The 20,079-nt window shown below is 37.9% G+C and overlaps 1 protein-coding gene across 1 annotated transcript in view; it reads left to right on the forward strand.

The window, feature by feature from the left end:
* Positions 1 to 20,079, forward strand: part of ANKRD31 (ankyrin repeat domain 31) — a gene marked incomplete at both ends in the record, with an annotated part of 65,342 nt that overhangs the window by 4,119 nt on the left and 41,144 nt on the right. The window contains 5 exons of the mRNA XM_084305146.1: positions 9,409 to 10,077; positions 12,760 to 13,037; positions 13,360 to 13,487; positions 16,103 to 16,273; positions 18,963 to 19,105. Coding sequence (XP_084161272.1) covers positions 9,409 to 10,077; positions 12,760 to 13,037; positions 13,360 to 13,487; positions 16,103 to 16,273; positions 18,963 to 19,105 — 1,389 coding nt within the window. The remainder of the gene's footprint in view (positions 1 to 9,408; positions 10,078 to 12,759; positions 13,038 to 13,359; positions 13,488 to 16,102; positions 16,274 to 18,962; positions 19,106 to 20,079) is intronic.

The raw sequence follows: 20,079 nt of genomic DNA on the forward strand, positions 1-20,079 counted from the left end.
ACCAGAGATTTTGTAGCCTTCAGGTCCTTTCAGCCAGACAAGTCATTTCCGTTACCTATTAAAACCCTATTCCATGGGTTGTTCATGCAGGCCCCATGATTCACCTTCGTTGGGCTTTTTTTTTTTTTCTTTTCCAGTTTAGTGAAGTGCATGTAAAATTATTAGGTGGCACTTAAATCTTATAAACTTCAGTCTTTTAAACACCTCCAGAATCCCTTCAAATGACTGTGTAAATGAAAGCTCACATGGGAAGAACCAGTTGAGTTTTGCAGGAATTTCCTTACCAAAAGCAATACAGCGGGACAGAAGGCTGTTCCCAGTGTTCCCAGGACATGCAGTCTGTGGCCACAAATACTGCGTGTGTAACTTTCATGATTTGAGAAAACCTCTCAACAAGACTGTTGCTATGAGTGATAGACTGACTTTGCATAGAATCTAATATTTTAGCAGATTATGTAACTCCTTCATCTGAGATACAGAGGTAGTCCACTGAGCTTTAAGTCACTTCCTGAGCAATGTTACCCAAGCAGAGATTTACTAGTCATGCTGCTATCCTCCAGACCTCACTTGGTCTCTGGATAATGTTCAGTGTAAATATCCAGGCTGATTTGTACTAAGGATATATTTAGCAAAGTCAATAACTTTCTGCCAGCTATGCTGTTGCCATATTTTGGAACTAGATCAGTCAGTAATTATTGCATAAGCTATTTCTAAAAGATCTGTTCTGTTCTTTGGAACCTTTCAGTAGTCATTCCTGCTGGGTGATCACAACCTGTTACTTTTCAGCTCTTTGCTAAAAAGGTTGTGATTATTGTGTACCTAGTGCAGGCTGACTAAGTCTTTGCGTGTCCACATCAAGATGTTGTTTCCCAAAGTTATAGTTCTGTGAATGTTCTCAACTACGTGCCAATAATTTGCTTGAAATTGCAGCCAGTAATACTCCATCTTCACCTCATCTAGAACTCTTCTCCAATTCATTTGCTTGTTTTCATCTTCCCTAAGTTGCGTTGGACTTTGCATAACGCCTTCATTTTCAAAACTTGAGATTTTTCTCTCCTCAGAGTGCAGTCAGAGGCACAGAAAGCATCCAAGCTCCTTTTACTGAAGAACTTGAATTTGTCCCCTGCTCTGACTTCAGCTTTTTTCTTATCTACGTGATCTTTCCTGTGTTTTTGTGCAGTGGCCCTGACTTCTTGTGCCATTTAGAGCTTGTTGATGTGCAGGTCTTGTCATCTGAGAAGTTCCTTAATTCTTCCTTTTCCAGGGATATTCAGAGCTGAATAATAAACTCCACAATATCTGAAACAGCTTGTTTAGTTAGAACAAGGAATTGTTCCAAAAAACAAAGGTTAAAATTGGGAGTTCAAATATAAATATCTTGTAGTTTAATCTTCTGATGTATGAAACAGCCAAAGTTCAAAGTAGTCATCTTGTAATTGCATAGGTGTGTTTTCCTCCTGCGTGAGTTTTCATTTACAATCTTGATTTGTGTTTTGACATTTCTTTAAATAACCCAAAAAAAAAAAAAAAAAAAGATTAAAGAGAAGTGGCTTTTTTATCGTATTAGTAAGGTATGTAAAGACCTGATCCAAAAATGCTATTACAGAAGGAAGAAGATAAGCATATAGCAATGCTGAGAAAGTTAATAATGAAGTACTTTGTTTACTAAGTTGCTAAAACACTTTTCTGTTGTTGTTGTCTAGATACCTCAAGAGAAATATGCACCTGACGAGTCTCAGTCTCTCCTGCAGTGAGTATAGTACATCACACAGGAATTCCAGTCAGGCACACTGTAACTAGACCATTCCCATATACCTCAATTTGTATGTTATTTCATTCCCAATGTCTTACTGTGAAGCAGTTTTCTTATTTGTTTAGTGAAGGATATATTCATGTCAGAGGTAATCCTGTGTCCCGTATCCATATTTGTCTGTATTGATGGCATTGCCTTTAATGATATTAGGATATAAGCAGCTAGACAAATAGAAAAAAAATGTAATTAAAAAAATTATTGGACCTTTTGGTCTTAGAAATTATGGAAGAATTTCAGTACAGGATGGATTTATAACAGAAGGGTGGATTTATAACAGAAGTACAGAAATAAGTAATACAAAATTGGAAGGGGCCTTTTAAATTTAGAGGATGAGTGTACAGCCAGAGGTAGCTCAACTCAGGAGATCAGGAAGTCTTAATTACTGCACGCCCTTGTATGCCTCTGAAATAACTTCAGTTGTTTCTATAAATAATTATAAATACAAAACTGCATAAATTAATTTACTGTGGAAATTTTCTTAAGCTGAGACGATTACAATTCTTTCTGAATAGGACTTGTTATTTTATTATTTGATTCTAGGGGCTGGATAAACTATCCATTGCTTACTGAAAATATTTCTAAGCCTGCTTTCTCACTAAATTCTGCAGCAGAGGGACAGCAAAATAATTCTTTAGGTATGTTGTACACTGTATGAAACTGCAAGTTGCTCTAGGTATAGCAAAATCATTTGAGAAGCTGAAGATGAGTATCCATATAGATTGATTTAGAGTCTGAATATATGTGACCTTTTCAACTGTTGCTTAGTTTTCATAGTTGCCTGTTAGTACTCTATTAGGACTGTTTGAAAAAAAAAAAAAAAAATCCTAAGCCAGTGGTATATTTCCAGCTTAAAATTACTTTATTGTTATGGAATTTTTTGGCAAAAGTTACAGGTCACATGGTTGTCAAGTGCCATATAGATGTGTCAGATAAGCATGGATGTGAGTAACAGACACTGAGGGTTCCTACATGTTTCTTATTAGTGCTTCCAAGAATAAAAACATCTCTAAGAAAGGAGACTTAAAAATGCTACCACTCCTTCCCCAGATCTGTTTCGCATCTTTCTGCTGCTACTTCATCTGTACTTTTTTTTTTTTCCGTGTGCTCCCAGTAACACAGTACTGCCCCATCTGATTTGTTGCTCCTCCTCAGCAAATTTTTGCTAACCAGAACCCATTCACTTTATTTGTGATTAATTTTCACTAAACTGAGTGTAAGGTCATCTTCCCAGGGAGTTCTACGAATATCAAAACAGAGTGATGTGAGGAAGGGATGTGGGACCAGCCCCTTTCAGAGGCGGTATTTTTTTTGTACTGTATCACTTGTATTGTCTAATTGCATTGTAATTACAGAGGGCGGGGAAGATGTCTCATCCTTTGGAATGGGTGGTAATTTCAACTCCTGGTAGTCTTTGGAAGCACAGGTCTCTAAATCACAGTTAAGAAAAGTGACAAAGTACCACTGGAACATAATTGGAATATAACAAGGGGTCTAACTAGAAAACTTACTGTTAGGAAATATGAACATAGTCGTTTTTAAGAATGTTTGAGACTTAATCAGAAGGTATAGTCTCATTTTATTAGAAATTATGGAAACATCCAGAGGTGAAATTCAGTGGTAGTACAACTGAAATATTTGTTTACTCTCCTAAATTTAGATATGACGGTGATTGGATTTCAGAGAGATTCAGAAGGAAAGGTTAGTGTATTTCTACAACTTAATATATAGAAAATTTCATCTAATTGAATTACCATTGGAAAATATTTTACTGAAAAATACCAGGTTCTTTCATTTTTAAAAGCAGGCACATACCTATAGAAACCAACACCGAGCACATTAGATGTAAAGGTCTTGAGCACTAACCTAGGCTTTATTCAGTTATCTGCTTTTTGGGTAGGAACTACAGCTAATAAGCTTACAGGGCGTAAGCAGTAACAGTGAAGCATGGCAAAATTGTCATGACACAGTCTATAAGGCTGTGGCTTAAATTGAAGTGGTGAAGACTTCTAGTGGCTTAAAACCTGTTCCCCACCAATGAAAGTTATGGAAAAGGCATTAGGAAGGTCTCTGTGGAGGAACAAAGTATCTGTAACTGTCCTGTTTGGGAGCAGAGATTCATTCACGTTTATAGTGCCGAAATAGGCACTACCAGTCTCTTTATGTCCTTGCTAATCCCAAAGCTGCTCATGAATTACAGATTTCACTGCTGATCGTGTAGAAGCGAAGGCACAGCTTTGGAGCTACCTTTTCCACCATTTGTTAGCTGCCTTCTCAGAGATTTTGAATCAGGGATGATTCCACTCTGGTGTAAGCCCATCTAATTGGGTGTTGCAAAGTGCTGCATATTTTCCTTGTAACTTGTTTTTGCTGCTTCTTTGCCAGCACTAGTACTTGTTTGACCCCCATCATGAAGCGAGGTTTGGGGAACAACTTTCAGACATTGTTCATCTTTTTTTTTTTTTTTTAAATTTGGCTTTGTTGTTTTAGCCAGGTTACCTTTTCAAGCCAGCTCTACTGAAGATTAGATAAGTGGAAATGCATAGCTTCCAGCAAACATAAGGCTGGGATTGCAGCAAGACTAATTTATATAAGCTTAATGCAACCTAAATATTATGAATGTAACTCACACGCAACGCTGATTATTTTAAAAATTATATGCTTGTAGGCACTGTTTTTGCCCATAAAACAAAGAAAACCTTGGAGGGAAGAGGGAATACCCCCCATCTTTAATAAACTAACAAAAATTTCAACTACATATTAGTGAAACATCCAACCCACAAGGATGTAGAACAGGAGTTGAGTCTGCAACCACTGACTTAAACATCCAGTGGTCAAATGTGCCTTTGTTACCCCTCCTCTCCTCCTTTTCCTTCCAGCACAGTCCAGTCATGTTTTTTTTTTTTTTTTTTTTTGTGGTGATTTAAGTCCAAGCTGTAATGAAGGACTTGAGCATATTTATCTCCATCCAGCAGAGGGAGTGCTGGCAGCATTTCATGAAGAGTTTCTTGGCCTTTGTATTAAATGTCTTTATGCTGTTGTCTACAGCCATGATTTTACTTGTATCTGGTCTGCTACCTCCGCATGGTTATCTCCCACTATTGCCCTTGTGAGGCACAGTGTCATCTTTGTGCTTTTTGATTTTTAGTCTCAGTTCTCTCCTGACTGGCTCACGGCTCTCAGGCCTGTGGATGTTGGACAAGGAAACTCAGTGAAATTAGTTTCTGCAGGAAAAAATAACTGCTATTACCAGCTCCTATTGCAGTGTCATGGACCATCATGAGAATTTCTGCAGCTCTGGCAACATCAGCTGCACTGGTTGTAGAGAAACAAGAGGATCTTGGTGCGTGCATGGAATGCTTGCTGCCATCTGCAGCTTCTTAGGAAAACTGCCATTAGCTTACAGCAAGATACCAGTATCAGAATTTCTTCATGAAAAATATACAACTATCACTATGCAACTATAATAGTGGGTTTAGTAAATAAAACATTCCTATTGTGCAGAATGGAACAAAAATAGAACCTAAATGCCTTGAAACAAATGCCTGTAGAGAATAGCTAAATCAAGTGTATTGAGAAGACCTCCACAGAGGATATTTCAGGTGCCAGGAGTAGGAAGGTTGGGATTTATCACTGATGGTGAATTCTTTCCATATTGGCTCATGGTGACACTGCCAAGATCTGAGAGCTGCAGGAAAACCTATTGTGAGAGGAACCTATGACCATCACAGCTTCTGTGTACTGATTTGAAGAAAGGGCAGGACAGACACCTTGACAACCAGCAGTGAGTCATTGGGCATGTTGTCTTTTTTATGTAGTCCTGGAAATACAAGAGAAAGTCAATAATTAACGTGATCTCTAGAAATCATGACACCATAAATTGAGTCTTACTGAATTTTCTTGATTTTGATAAAATAGCAGCCTTGATTTGTGTTCTGGTTTGCCTGTCAGTAGTGTGGCCAGTACCGTTCAAAGTCTTCATGAATGACCTGGACAATGGAACAGCATGAACTCTCAGAAAGCTCACAGACTGTGCTAGGACGAGTGACTGACACGTTGGACAGCTGTGTTGCCAATAGGAGGGACATGGACAAGCTGGTCAGAGAGGAATCTCATGAAGTTCAGCAAGGGAAATCACAAAGTCCTTTATTTGCAGAGCTATAACTGCATCCACCAGGACATACTAGGGACCAACTGGCTGAAAAAAAGCTCTGCAGTGAAGGACCTCAGGGTCCTGTGGACAATAAGCTGACCATGGTCTAGCGATGCACACTTGTGGCAAAGGAGAACAATATCCTGGGCTGCACTAGGAAATGTTGCCAGCAGGTCTGCCAGCGGGTCCTTCCCCTCTGTTCAGCACTGATGAAGCCACAGAGATGATAAAGGACTGGAGCATCTTTCACATGAGGACAGGCTGAGAGAGTGGGGATTCCTCAGCCTGGAGAAGAGAAAGACTAGGGGAATCTTATCAACGTGTGCAAACAACTGATAGGAGTGAAGATGACTGATGAAGATGACTGTCAGTAGTCTGTATTTCTCAGTCTCTGTAGTTCAGCACTGTTAGCTCAAGAGGTGATGCACACAAATGAAAACCAAAGATATTCCATCTGAACACAAGACGACACTTTTTTACTGTAAAGGTGGCCACAAAGTGGAACAGGTTGCTGAGAGAGGTTGTGGAGACTGTATATGTGGAGGTACTCGAAACCTGACTGGATGTGGTGCTGGACAAAGTGCTGCAGCCAGCACTGCTTGCGCAGTGAAGTTGGATTAGGTGATTGCAAGGGCTTCCCTTCCAACCTCAACTACCCTCTGACTCTCTTTGTGTACCTCTCATGTCCTGGTATACATGTATTGCAATTGTGTTCAGCTGGGCACTCTCCCAAAAGCTGGGAGTGTTGAGCCTTCTGAAGCCTTAACTCTTTTATAGTGATTCTCTCTTATGTGTGTGTTTTGAAGGACTGAATTTCTCCGCTGTTGTTTGACACAGGGCTAGCAGAAATAGGAGTCCCCTTCATATGTCTGCTGCACCCTCATTACTTACACTTCTGCACTATTCAGCCCATTTCTATCTTTTGTAACATTTCCAAGACACGATCCGTAGCGCCAAATAGCCACCAGTTTATCAACAACTTTTTAATTGTCCTTGTATCCCAAGATTCACAAAAGCGATTTGAATGCACTGCCATCTGCTGGAAGTATCGTGTCTCATACAAGCTTGTTCGTACAGTTCACGCGGAGTTAGACATACAAGGCTTGTCTAAGTCTGGCTTTGAGGCTTTTAACCTACAGTTTCTGTATCTGCAGTCAAGGTTTCTTAGATGAGACTTTGATTTCAGTGTCCTTCTGCTTCCTCCTGTGCGAGGTTCTGAATCAGCTGAGGCTGGATTTGAATGTGGATTTGAATGCTCAGCTCTTACCCAGCGTGTGCTTCCTGGGTGAGATGGGGTGACGAGATTCTGGGCTAATGCTGTAAGGTCAAGAGGATTTGTGCCTGGATTAAGGAGCACCACGATTTGGATTTGTACCAGAAGTAATTGAGACATGAGGGTAGTGGGATTTGGACCAAGGCTTTCTAAGTACCCTGATTGTGTTCAGTGGAAGACATTCACAGATACCATGAGATGGCTGGTATTCCGCCCTCTCCCTCACTCCGAAATAAGCAAGTTAATGCCAATGAGATACCTTTACTTGTTGGTATTCTTTTATAGGAACCCCTTCATGAAATGAATTGTTTGAAGCATAGCTCATCTGGTAAAAGATGGACCTGAACCTGCATTAACCACAATACTGATATTTTACTGCTGAGCTACTGACTGAGGATGAGTTTTGCTCTTCCCTTGAGTGAAACTTTTGTGTATTCATACCAGAGTTACCAGATTGGGATACACAAAAGAGAGAGTTCCCTGTTTAAGAATCCTGCTGATGCTTCCTTTCAGTTGCCAGCTGGCTCAGCCCTGCTCCTTCAGCAGTTCTCCCGTACATTTCCAACAGACAATGGGAGGTGTAGAGACCTTAGGCACTAGGGCTTTAAGTGTCTTTATGGGTAAGTGGCAGCTAAGGATTTTGTTTGGAGAGGGAAAGTTTGGGCTTACGTTCTGCAGATTTTGGTTACTTGTAGTTGCACAGGATAACCCACTGGCATGTACTAACAGAAACAAGTGCTGGAGAAATACAGGCTTTATAGGTAGGTGGAGGTTTTCTGAATACCAGTCACATTTAAGTGTTGGATTTCAGCTGGCATTTGGGTGTTCAGGGTCTTGGCAAATTAGCCACTTATGGCTGACTGCTCCTTCTTCATTAACATAAATGTCAGTTTCACCTACCCTTCATCTGGTATATCGAACCTTTTTGGTAGAAAATAAATAATATACATACCTGCCATTTATACCATAGTTCTGTAAGTACGGAAGGTTATGTCAGTGTTTTCTTCTCCCCAGTTGTTTAAAGTTTGAAAAATTGGAGAAGTGGTCTAAAAATAGACTGTAACTCAGTGCAGGAAAGTAAAACATAGGCAGTACTAAAAAAGGAGCCATTAGCTGCACAATGTAGGAAAGAGCAGATGGGAAAAAATTTCAACAAGGGATCATACATGCACATTTATAATGGCTTACAAACTGAGCATGTGCCAACAGAGTCAATTTTCTGCCCTTTCTGTTTTATTATGTGTAGAAGAACCTTTAACATATCTGGTAACATAATTTATCAAAAAAATTACAAAAATATGTTACCAGCAGTGTTACAGAATTCTTGCACTGCAGAGTATTGCCACTTGCTGGCAGTAAGAGTCTAAAAATATATTGAAAGAAATTATCTTAAGATCCACTATTATTAAGCAACACCACAATTACATGCAGACATCATATGGAAATACATGTTTTAGGCTTGCAGAAGCATTTGAAGCAGGAAAAGGAAAAAAAATGAAAAACCTATTAATTGGTATAAAAATGGGTGCATGGGTTGAAAGCAACTGCAAGTAATTAGAGAAACAACAGCAGTATTTCTTTTACAAAAACAGTTGTAGTTTGTGGATCTGTGCCAATGTAGAAACTCGAATGTGCAGCCTCCAGAGATACTCCTGAGATTTTGACCTAAAGCTTGTGAGGCACAAATGCTCCATACCTTGGGATCCATAGAAACATCTAATCAAAACTTACAGTACGTAGTGTTTAACTGAGTATGCTTTTTATTCTGTATGTCCACTTTCATTATTTCTGTGTGACAGAAATTTTTAATGCCTTTCTTTTAAGACCTTTTAACATCTTCAGGTCATTGGCAATGGCATAAAATCCTTGACTTCATAACAGATTTAGTCTCTCATTCTGATTTTTACTGCTAGGGAATGTAACAGCTGCTCTGCTTTTGAAACTGAGACATCACTCTAGCCCTTACTAAGAAAGCGTATGAATTCTTAGGGTAGGCTTACAGGTCTTAGAGTGTATGCAAAAATTGTAAACAAATCATGGATACTGATGACTTCTAAAATAAATGTTGATTACATGCATTTTATAAAGAGTTGTTCTGTTCCCTTTTGTAATTTTTTTCTTTTTTTCTTTTCTTTTTTCTTTTTTTTTTTTCTTTTTCTTTTTAATGCATAGATTTCACAGAAAACAAGTTATGAAGGTCTCTCTCCAGAAACAAGCCTGCATCCAGATGCCTTTCTGGAGGAGATAATAGCAGTTTCAAAGGAACAGGCACCACAAGATTTATTTCCACATGCTTTAGAAGATTGCCAGAGAACCTGCATGACCACGATTGACACAGATAACAGTGTAAAAGAACAATCCTGTAATAATGATACAGATCTATCATTGGCAACCCTAGGAAATGTTTTCATGGAACCACTAGTGCTCCCTGAACAGAGCATAGAGACTGCTGAACTTGAAGTCAGTGATTTGTTGAAACCTCTCAGTGATTCCGAGAGTCCTAAAATGATAAACCAATTGCATGACATATTAGACTACCAGGGTCATGTCTTTTCCAGTGATATATCAGCAGATGAGAACAGTGATGCCCTTCCAGTAGAGCTTGTGACAGCTCTGAATTCCTTGTCAGGGTCTGTAATACAGTCTGACAGTCCTGTAGCACCAAGCAAGAGACAGCTTACCGCTGAGGAAGAGCAGTTAAATTTGGAACCCAGTACTCCCCAGCAAGATGATGACTGTACACAAATAATAAACCTGTCTGAGCCTCAGCTTCCTACGATTCACGTGGAAGAAATAAAAGCCTTAACAGGATCTAACTTGCAGAGGACAACAAATGAGCAAGTACATAAGTAATTTAATCAGTATTTGAAAAGTTATGTTTATCAGAAAATATTTTCTATAATAGTCAAATTACTAGGAGATGCAATCTTAACAGGGAATAAACTGGCATCAGTAATTTAAATGCCTAATACATTATTTTTGTTTTACAGTATTATTTTAGTTTGTTTCTGTTTTGATATATCCATGTTATGAAACAGGCTGAACTTGCTGGGATGGGAAAATCAAGTGAAGTCAGTGGCTGATGTGGAAATCTAGAGTCAGCATGGAAGTTTCAAAAACTCCTGGTACCAATGCATGTCTTCTTTGTCTGACATAGTTTCCAAGGAAAGTTCCAAACCACTCTTCGGTTATTCCACTGTAACCCACTGGCATATACTAGCCAATTTTAACTCTAGATTTCTGCCTTACCCTGTGTTGTTGTTGTGCTTTTCCCATACTAGAGTACGCTGTTTTCTGCTTTCATGTCCCCTGCCACTGCAGCATACAAATACTTTGCAAGTATTACAAAAAGAAATTATAGCTGTGTCTTTCCCACAGACTGGCAGGGAAACCCTTGCATTCAGGGATTTTTTACAGGTACATTTAGAATTGCATTTAGAATTCAATAACACAGAGGCAGAAATGTAGAGGGGGACATGAAGGGAAAGCGATACCGTAGTGTCTTCCTATTTAGGTTATAGTAAAGGAAAGAGGACACATAGGGGAAGTAGGTTTACGCTAAGGAGTACAGTAGACATCCCTTGTAAATCTGGAATCAGGTTCTCTGTGTTGTCTTGGAATAATCTGGAGCTGAAAATCAACAATAAACCATGTATAACTAGATACTTTAGGTGGTTGTGTAGCCACTGTGCTTCCACAGAACGGCATAAAGCATCCCAAAGCTGCCAGTTGTTTCAATCTATTGTTGGTAATATTAACTGAATATAACAAGGTGTAATAAAATGCTAATTCAAAGGTGCTGAAAGGTCTCTAAGGTAATTCTCTCAGACCCACAGCAACCTACATAGTGGTGGTTTCTGAAATTTGTAGCGCAGCTCTGTGAAGCTGAATATATAGTTTTACTCAATATTATTACAGTTAAGGCTGTGGAGCAGGGTTCTTTGGGGATGTGGATCTATAATCTATTTTAAAATAATAATCAATTGTATTATTATTTTTTAATGTCTCCATCTGCTGTTTTTGAAAGTAGAAAGTAGGCAGGCAATTTGATGACAAAGAAATCTAGGATATCTGTTTTAGTAACTGTTGCTTTCTGGCAGTATATTGTTCTCCTTGGTTGTTTCTCATCCTTGTTTATTCAGAGGATCTTTCTTGTGGTGAAACAAGGACTCAAAAGAGGAGAGCCTGTACAGCCCTGTAGATGTAATCGGCATGGTAGATAGCTCATTTGCTGTAATATATAGTCCCTTATAAAGCAAGTGACTTTTATTTTCTTTGAAATGTTTTCTTCTCTTTCTCAAACCCTTTTCTCATTGCAGATGTAATGCAATAGAAAGTACTGCATTGATTCAATTTTGTAAACTGAAATATTTGTTTTCACCCAAATGCTGTGTTACAATGCATCATGTCTTGGTCTGAGGGGACCGGATCTAGGTATGGGATTCGACTCCTCATCAGCCTTTCTGCTGAATATGTAAATTCTAAAAATATCAGTGACTCTTTCATTTCCACCTGTGTCCCAGGAAAGGAGTATCAAGTTCTCCCACATAGCTGTGAAAGAATTCATATGCATGTGTGCTGAGGGTGTGCCCTAGGAGCTTTCAGCATTAGTCAAGCGTGTAATAAGCTAATGAGTACTCAAGCCATTTCAGCAACTTGAGAGATGCCTCAACAGCACGTCATACTCACTTGACTAAATTTGTGAATAAACTCAAGTAACTCAAATGAACTTCCATGTGATGACATGTAATTAGGGTGGAATTTTTCTCACTGACTGTTAGAGAAAAGCCTCTGGTGTTAAGCAGTAATTTAAGTTCCCCATTGCACATCTTAGGATGAGGTGAATCACTCTGAAAGCTGCTGTTCCTCTTCATCTGTGGTAGGGGAACTGGGTTGTTTAGTGTCATTTAGATGCCTGTTTTTTAGAAGGCTGAAGGTAAATGAAGTGATTCTCTTCTGTGGTGGCTGTAGCTTAGGGATGGTGTGTCTTCAGAAACAGCTTCTCAGGTGGTAGTTACTGAGCCTCAGGTGAAACGTGGTTCCAGATCTTGTGCACTTTTCCAGATTTGTGCAAGAGTGGAATAAGAAGGGTTAGCTTAAGACGTCATAAATGTCACAGTATATTTTCATGACAGGAGCTTGTGTCCATAGGAAACTGAAATGAATCTGCTAAGTTGTTTCACACATCCAGCTAAACAACTTACAGATAATAATAATTTTTGTTCCCTGTCAGCCAGGCTAGATTTACTACCTAAGTTGTGATTCTGAGTATCATACTTGCCATGGCTGGCTCTCCCACTACATGGTGTGGCATTCTACTTCAGGAGTGCCTCTCCTATGAAAACGCAACGTCTCCGGTATCTAGAATTCCAGTTTCTCACTTAAGAAACTCTGTTATCTGTGAGCACGTATATCATTTATAACAAAGTGTTTTTTGAGTTCTTATATTATACAGCCCTTGTTTTAATTGCATGCTTGCCAGTTGCTTGTAATATTTTTATTTATTTATTTTTTTTGTCACAGCTTGAGGGTGATCAGCAGAAAGGGAAAGAAGCAATTTCAGATTATTGGAGTGCCATCTCTAATGAAAAACAAAATGAGGAGGGAAGTTTGCATTCAGTGGAGGCTGTTGTATGTGCAGAAACCAATAAAACAGCATCAGGGAGAACAATGCAGCTAGAAGAGTCCTCCTCAATAAAGTGCAGAGATAGTATTTCCTGTCATCACCACACACTGGAAGAGACACAGCAGAGTATGTCTCACAATCACAATACAACAAGAAACAAACCCAAGGATTTTAGGTACGACGAAGTCATGTGCAGTATTCTCAAATTTTTCTTTTTATTAATCTAACAAATGTAATTCATACAGACTGCTCATTCCTCACATTAGTGATTTTAGGTGATCCAAAAGTAAAGGTTTTCCTTCTATTTAAAGATCTGGAAGTCGGTTTCTTTACTCATTTACCATTTATTCAGTACTGCCTAAGCTAGCATATATCCTAGCATGCTATTGGAAACTTCATTTTAAAATCAAATATGTTAACCTTCTTAGGTCTATCACAAATACCAATTAATATAGGGAAGAAAATACTTGTTTTGATTCTAAAAAATCTCTTGTCAGTAAAATTCAGAAACCTGCTTCTAAAGACAAGGAAGATCTAGAAACCAACATGTACCAAGAAATAACTCCAAATGAGGATAAAAATGCTGAGGAGATAAGGAGAAGCAAAAGAATCAAAGATAAAATGAGTAAGATATTCTTTCATACTTATCAGACAGGTTATTTTTTTATTTGAAAAACTATACTAAATCAAATATAATTCATAGCCTTTACAATATATTGTGGCATGAATTTGTTTTAAAAGTTGGCATAAACATTTATTTTAATAATTCAAATTATTAATAATTCCCCTTCCTTGTTTAAATCTGTGTATGAGCAACCTAACAGTTGACTTGTAAACACAAGCTCATTAGGAATCATGAGAATTTTTCCAGGATGCATTTTTAATCATGGAATGAAACATTTATTGTATGTTCTAAAAAGCAGAAGAAAAATGTTTTATTACAGAGTGAGAATGTTGATCATAATTCTGTTATCTAGTATTCAGGGTGCAACATTATTCTGAGGGCAATGGCATCCCCAAGAACTGACCGATACAAAGCAGTTTATTTTATTTTAAATGCCTGCTGCTGTTTTTCTGTCTGTTTATGTATAGGATTATAGGCCTTCACTATCACATTCACTGAGCACTCTTTGAAGTATTCTTCCTTGCAGTATTCTTTGTCAGAGAGAAAGATTGCTATTTTTCATCTTTTGAAGGTGAACGCAAAGAAATTCTTTGGCTCATAGAGAAAGTGTGTAGGAGAATACAGACTTTCCACATTCACATGCTTACCCCAGAGCCAGCCTGTAAGACTGGGGTATTAAAAGTTTATTTTTCTTAAAGCCTGCTCAATCTGTTTTTATCTGTGCAGTTACAAACATTTAAACAGATTTAAAGGTTCAGAAGTATTTGAACTGTGACAGCTACGTTATCTTACAAAACAAGAATAATTCTACCAGCAATTAACAATCCTTCTCTCTTACAGGGTTTCAGTATTCCCAGTGGAAGTACTATTTTTGTGAGATTTAAAGTTGCATGACTAACTGCTCATCTATTTCATGGCTTAGTAGTTTCTACTTAAAAAACAGGCTGTTGTTTTTAGCATAATTTCTGCAGAAAGCATTGCACTGCCTATAGAGATAGCTTCATGTTAATCCATCTAACAAGTTTACTTCCCTTTTGCATCAAACCTAGCCATCAGGAGCCTGTGAGTCATCTTAACCTGGTAGTTCACTGAAAAAACAGCACCAGTAAAGTTTCATTTTGGGTCAGCAAGCATCACTTGTTTTATGCATGGTCTGACACAAGGAAGGTGGTAGGGAAGGTAGAGTACCAGTGGCAGCAAATAGGTCCTCTTGAAGTAATACCTAATTAAATTGGATTAAGTATAAAAAAATTGCACCGTGTTCAATGAATATTTGCATGGTGTAACCCCTTCTGAAATTCTTGGCTGATTTAGAATAACTTTGATTAAGCTATAAAATGATTAAGGTCTTGCAAGGCTGGATAGGTAGAAGAGAAAGACTTCTCATGTGCTCAGTTGAAGGAAGGTGCAGGGTAAGTCTCTAGCTACTGGATTCTAAAAATTTGTGCAGAGTTGAACACTTAAAAAGGTCAGGAGTAGGGGCTTACAGTATGCCAGGATGCACAAAGCAGTGGAGTCATGAGGCTCCTTGAGTTACAGCTCTAAGAGAACAATGTCTTTAAAGGTGTTGCTTAAAATTTCTATTTGTGACACTCAGCTGGAGTTTTAGGACCAGCAAAAGGGCCACACAAGTGGAATTTTAGGGACACATCTGCCACAGACTGTGGAGGAGCAGTGGATATCATATGCACTCCCTGCAAACCTAAGATTTTCCATTAGTAGATCAACTAATGGTCTGAGCCATTTGAGTTTCCTGCAGGCCATCTTCTTGTCTTACTCTTTTCTTTCTTTCCTCCCTGTTTTTCAGAAGAGGCAGCAGACTCCATGCAATGAGAGGAGGTAATGGGATTGTGCTGCAGGACAGCTCATCTATATATTGGAAATCATTTTGTCCAAACTGAAGAGCATAATGGGTGCATAATGCGAGACAGCATTTCCTTTGTAAAATAATAAACAAAAAAAATAATGATGGTTTGCTGTGCTTTTTATGTTTAGTATTCTGACACCCAAGCAGAGATAATGGATAGCTAATGAGGGTTTTGGTCCAACTGTTTTCCTCACTGACAAATAGCTGAGCTGGTTGTGAAGTAATAGGGAAATACGAAGGAGCTAATTTCATTCCCTATCCTGGTGTAAATGCTCCTTGCTCGTAAAGGAGAGGTTTTAAAGCGTAAATGAGTACAAAATCTACTGATGAATTTGGCCGTTAAGAAGAAAGAATTCATTGAGTTGCTTGATTAGCTATTGAAATCTGCTTATCATGTAATAGGTTGTAGCCTAGAATAGCAGTTTTATCAACTGGTGGGAAACAATGCATTTTGAAAAAATGTAATTGAAAATCAAAAGGCTAAACTTAGTACCTTTTTGCAAAGTTATTTTCCTGTGTGGTGAACTTGAGTTGGTAGATTTGTTATGGAATTCACTATGGCCTCTTTTATTGAGTGTGATTGTTATTTACTTGGTAATGTCTCTTCTGATATATTTATTTCTGCTAGATCAAATGAACATTTTCTCTCTCCAGAAGGCTTATCCACTAATTCCAATGCAATCCAAGCCAAGGTAAGAGAGGAAATATATTTTTCTGTAAACAGATCTTTTAAATTATTTTTTTTCAGGACTAGAATCCTATTTTGTAAATCCTGGTTGCCCCATATCACTTTCAAGAATAAATAGGAGGAATATTTTTGGTGAGACCTTACTTCATAGAGCTGTTGTTGAAGAAGATACAGACCTTGTACGTAACATAATAAAATCTGGTGCAAATGTAAATGCTCAGGATTATGCTGGTAAGTTACAATTATATTAGAGTACTATTTTCCAAATAAGTGTCTAGCTATAACTAATATTATGAGTTTGTGCAGTGAAAGAAATTGTGGTTTTGTGACTGGTCAGTAGATTATTGAATTTTTATTAGTTTAGCTTGTTAACTCTTTTTGAGAAAGTTCATACATATAAAAGTTTATTAGAAAATTTTGCTGAAAAAGTAAGCAATCAAAAACTTAGGCAAAGCTACGATTATGTTTACTTAACCTTAATTCATTGATCTGTGTGTTCTCATCACAATACAGTCCCTTAAGTAAATAATCAACTTAATGTGCTTCACAGATTTTCTTTTAATTCTTAGAGTGTGTCCATCTTGTACAGGGGCTAAGATTTCCAAATTGTGATGTGGAAACAAAAATATGTTGTCCTGCAGTTAAAGACTGTTGCATAATTCAGGCATGTAACAGACCAAAAGTAAGCTAGACATTTTGTCTTCTGGAACATACTGACAGATAAATTGAGTCAGGTGCAGATTTTGTATTTCCACAGCAGAGGACCCTGGCATTTGAACTCACAGAGTGACCTGTACATTAACTTCTGCTAGAGCTAGATGAGAAAGTATTTTGTTTGTGGGTTTCAAAGCCAGCAACTGACAACAGAGGAGCATTGATAGGGTGTTGTCAACTGCAATCTGTGTGAGCAAGTGTACTAAAGTACAGTGGTTCCAGTTTTTGGTCTCATTGCTGCTTCCTTTTTCAGCCTCTGCACCTTTTGCCAGGCCACAGTTTCCCAATCCCCCAGACTCTGGCATCCGTCTTTTGATGTGAAAGGAGCACAACTGCACAAAATGTGCTTTGTCTGAACTCCTTGAAAAGATGGGAAGCTGACCTGACCCTGCTCCTTTCTTTTACAGTGAGGGAGGTGTAACCATAGAGGAATTGCCAGACCCGTGCCATTTTAAAATCCACTTTCATCTCACTCTGGAAAATCACTGTTCTAATGATTATATTCTGGCCCTGTGCCCTGTCTTTTCCTTTAAAACCCTCCACCAGTAATTATACATATCTTAACCTCATCTTTTTCATTCCTCCTCCACTTCATTACTCTGCTTCAGAACTTTACTGAATACCTGAGGTTGATTTTTTTTCACCTTTTATTTTCCAGACATCAGTATGAGGGATATGGAAAGCATGGGAGAGACACAGTCTGTGCTCTCAGTTTGAGCCTTGGTTCACAGTCCCCTTAGGGAGCAGAAGAGTATTTGCAATGAAGCTTGTGCTTCTCTATAGTCTGTGGAGAAACAAGTTGCTGAACTGTAATGATTGTCTATTAAACACATTCCAGGTGCAGTTTTTCAGGGGACTATTAGTATATCAGATAAAAGATACTTTTTACAGATGGGGAAATAGGTGCCTTCACTTAAGTGTCCTTCTTCCTCTTTTCCTTAACAGATTTCAAGCTTTATCTCCAGAGTAGAGTTACCAGAGTTTCTTAATGAGCTATAGGTGCTCTATTATATTGTTAAAGAAAAATTCATCTTGAAGCACTGTCAGCATTAGGCGATGTAGAACATAGCTGAGTTTTGAGCACTTGGGAACAAAGCCTAATAGCACAAAGTTTTTAGGCAACCCAGTGCAATATCCTGTGTACATAATAAAGCCAATTCTGTGCAAGTTTACATTGTTCTGGGTTGGGTAGTGTAGAAGAGAGCCTCAAGAGTTTTACCTTTCCAATTAAATTAAGATATTTTCACTTAATGAGACCAGAACAGTCTTAATAAACAATTTAGTATGAAAATGAAGCTCAGACAACCTTCTAGTAATGGAAGATAGTTGAAGAGTAAGGCTGTCCATCAAAATGGTCTTCTGTAGGGAACGCTGGTTTGAGAGGTGGGAGACAGGAATTGGAAGATCTTCTGCTTTTTCTCTTTTCTCACTGTACAAAGAAAAACGTAATAAATGTTTAAGGAGCTGACGTGAAGCTATGCTAATCCCAGTCCAAAGACTTGTGTTCTACCTTCTGTTTTTCCTCAACACCTCCTTCATGGGGTATAATTGTTCCATGGACCATGAAGCTAATACCATGGCTTATTCCATACAGCTAGGAATGGATGTGGAACTTCAGTAAGGATTTTGTAATGCTTTCTTTAGAAACTTGAATTTGAACCATTCTTGGATAGTGTTAAAAAACATTTTTGGAGATGTTGCCTTACTGTTTCAATTTGCAAATATATATTTCTAAGATGTGGCCTTATACATAACTCCAGGTTTTTATTTTGTCTCCTCTTTCTCACCAGCCCTCTTTATCATGGCCATAAAAATAAAAAGAAATCCTAGAAAATTAACTTGTTCTTGAAATAGCATATACATTGCCTTCATGGAGAAATAACTAAGGTGGAATAATTTTTCTTTTTTTTTTTTTTCTCAAAAGAAGTTTCAAAAGAACTATCAAATCTAAACCTAACATTGTTACAGCAGCATATCGTTCTTCAGTGAGTGCATATTTCAACAAAAGACTGAGAGCTCACAACACTTTTGATATTTTAATAAATATTTCTTTATACAACTTACTGTAAAATGCATCAGTTTTCAACTTGTCAATATGTCCTTCTGGAATATTTATCACGTAGAAAATCTAACACTGACCTGTTTTTTTATAAATTACACAAATGCGAAACACAATTTTCAGTTGTCAGGATTTCTTTTTTCATAGGCTGGACTGCACTGCATGAAGCAAGTGTCCGAGGCTGTTACAGGATAGCAAATGAACTTTTGAAAGCAGGAGCTGATGTTAATGCTAGAGGAAGTGAACAAATAACACCGTTGCAAGATGCAGTTAAGGAAGGCCATTATGAGGTATATTCCGATTTTAATGTAAATTGTGGTTTGGGAATAGAAATTATTGTTGTTAATCCAGAAAGTTACGTTGTCTTACTACATGTGGGTTTGTCCTTTCAGATTATGTGTTAATTCAGGAGTGAATAAGTCTTTTCTGTCTAATTTCTGTTCAAACCGTTGCATTCAAAAGATTTATTTATTTATTTATTTATTATTTTTTAGATTTTTTTTGTTGTTGTTATTGTGTAACATTGTTTTACAAGATTTATCCAATAGCATAAGTGAGTTGTTTTTTATAACTGTTTGGAACAATGGCTGAAGTGCTGAGGAATAGGTTCCTGCTGTTTAATGCTACTTATTTCACATACCTTATAATCACTTCACAGAGTCATTTCATGACCTGAGCACTCTTTTGGAGTTTTAATGTTTAGTTTGTTTGTTTGTTTGTTTGTTTGTTTCATGTTTTAGTAAATGTGCATGTATGGTGTGCAGATGTGCAGATACAAGTATACACAGACATTTTTTGGGTAAAAATGCATAGCGTAGACAGTCATGAATACGTGCCTTTGTATTTTAGATTTAATTAGATGTATATGTTAATTTAGATGTATTTTAATCTTAAACAGAAAGGCAACTGAATATTCAGTGTGAATTAGTGTGAATGATGATGGTAAATTCTATGGTTTCATAGTCTGTGTCTGAATTCTAGATCCTCTTTCAGTCTGGTAGTGGTTGCCTCCACCTGCATGTGTCTGTTCTTAGGGTGGCCCAAATTCCTGTTGTAGTTCTGCATGTTGCTTTTACCTGCTGCCTGCTTCTTCCTCTAGAAGTGCACATTTGCTGCCTAACATTTATTAATTTCCATGATTTCTTTTAAAGAACTTTTATACGATATAATAAGATTTGACCCTAAGCATTTGCTCTCTTTCAGTTTCCCAATCAATATAAGACTTAACTTGTTCCTCCCCAGGTACCTCTGGATGAAGAGAGGG

Source organism: Netta rufina (assembly GCF_964035555.1).
Source record: "Netta rufina genome assembly, chromosome: Z".
Lineage (NCBI taxonomy): Eukaryota > Metazoa > Chordata > Aves > Anseriformes > Anatidae > Netta > Netta rufina.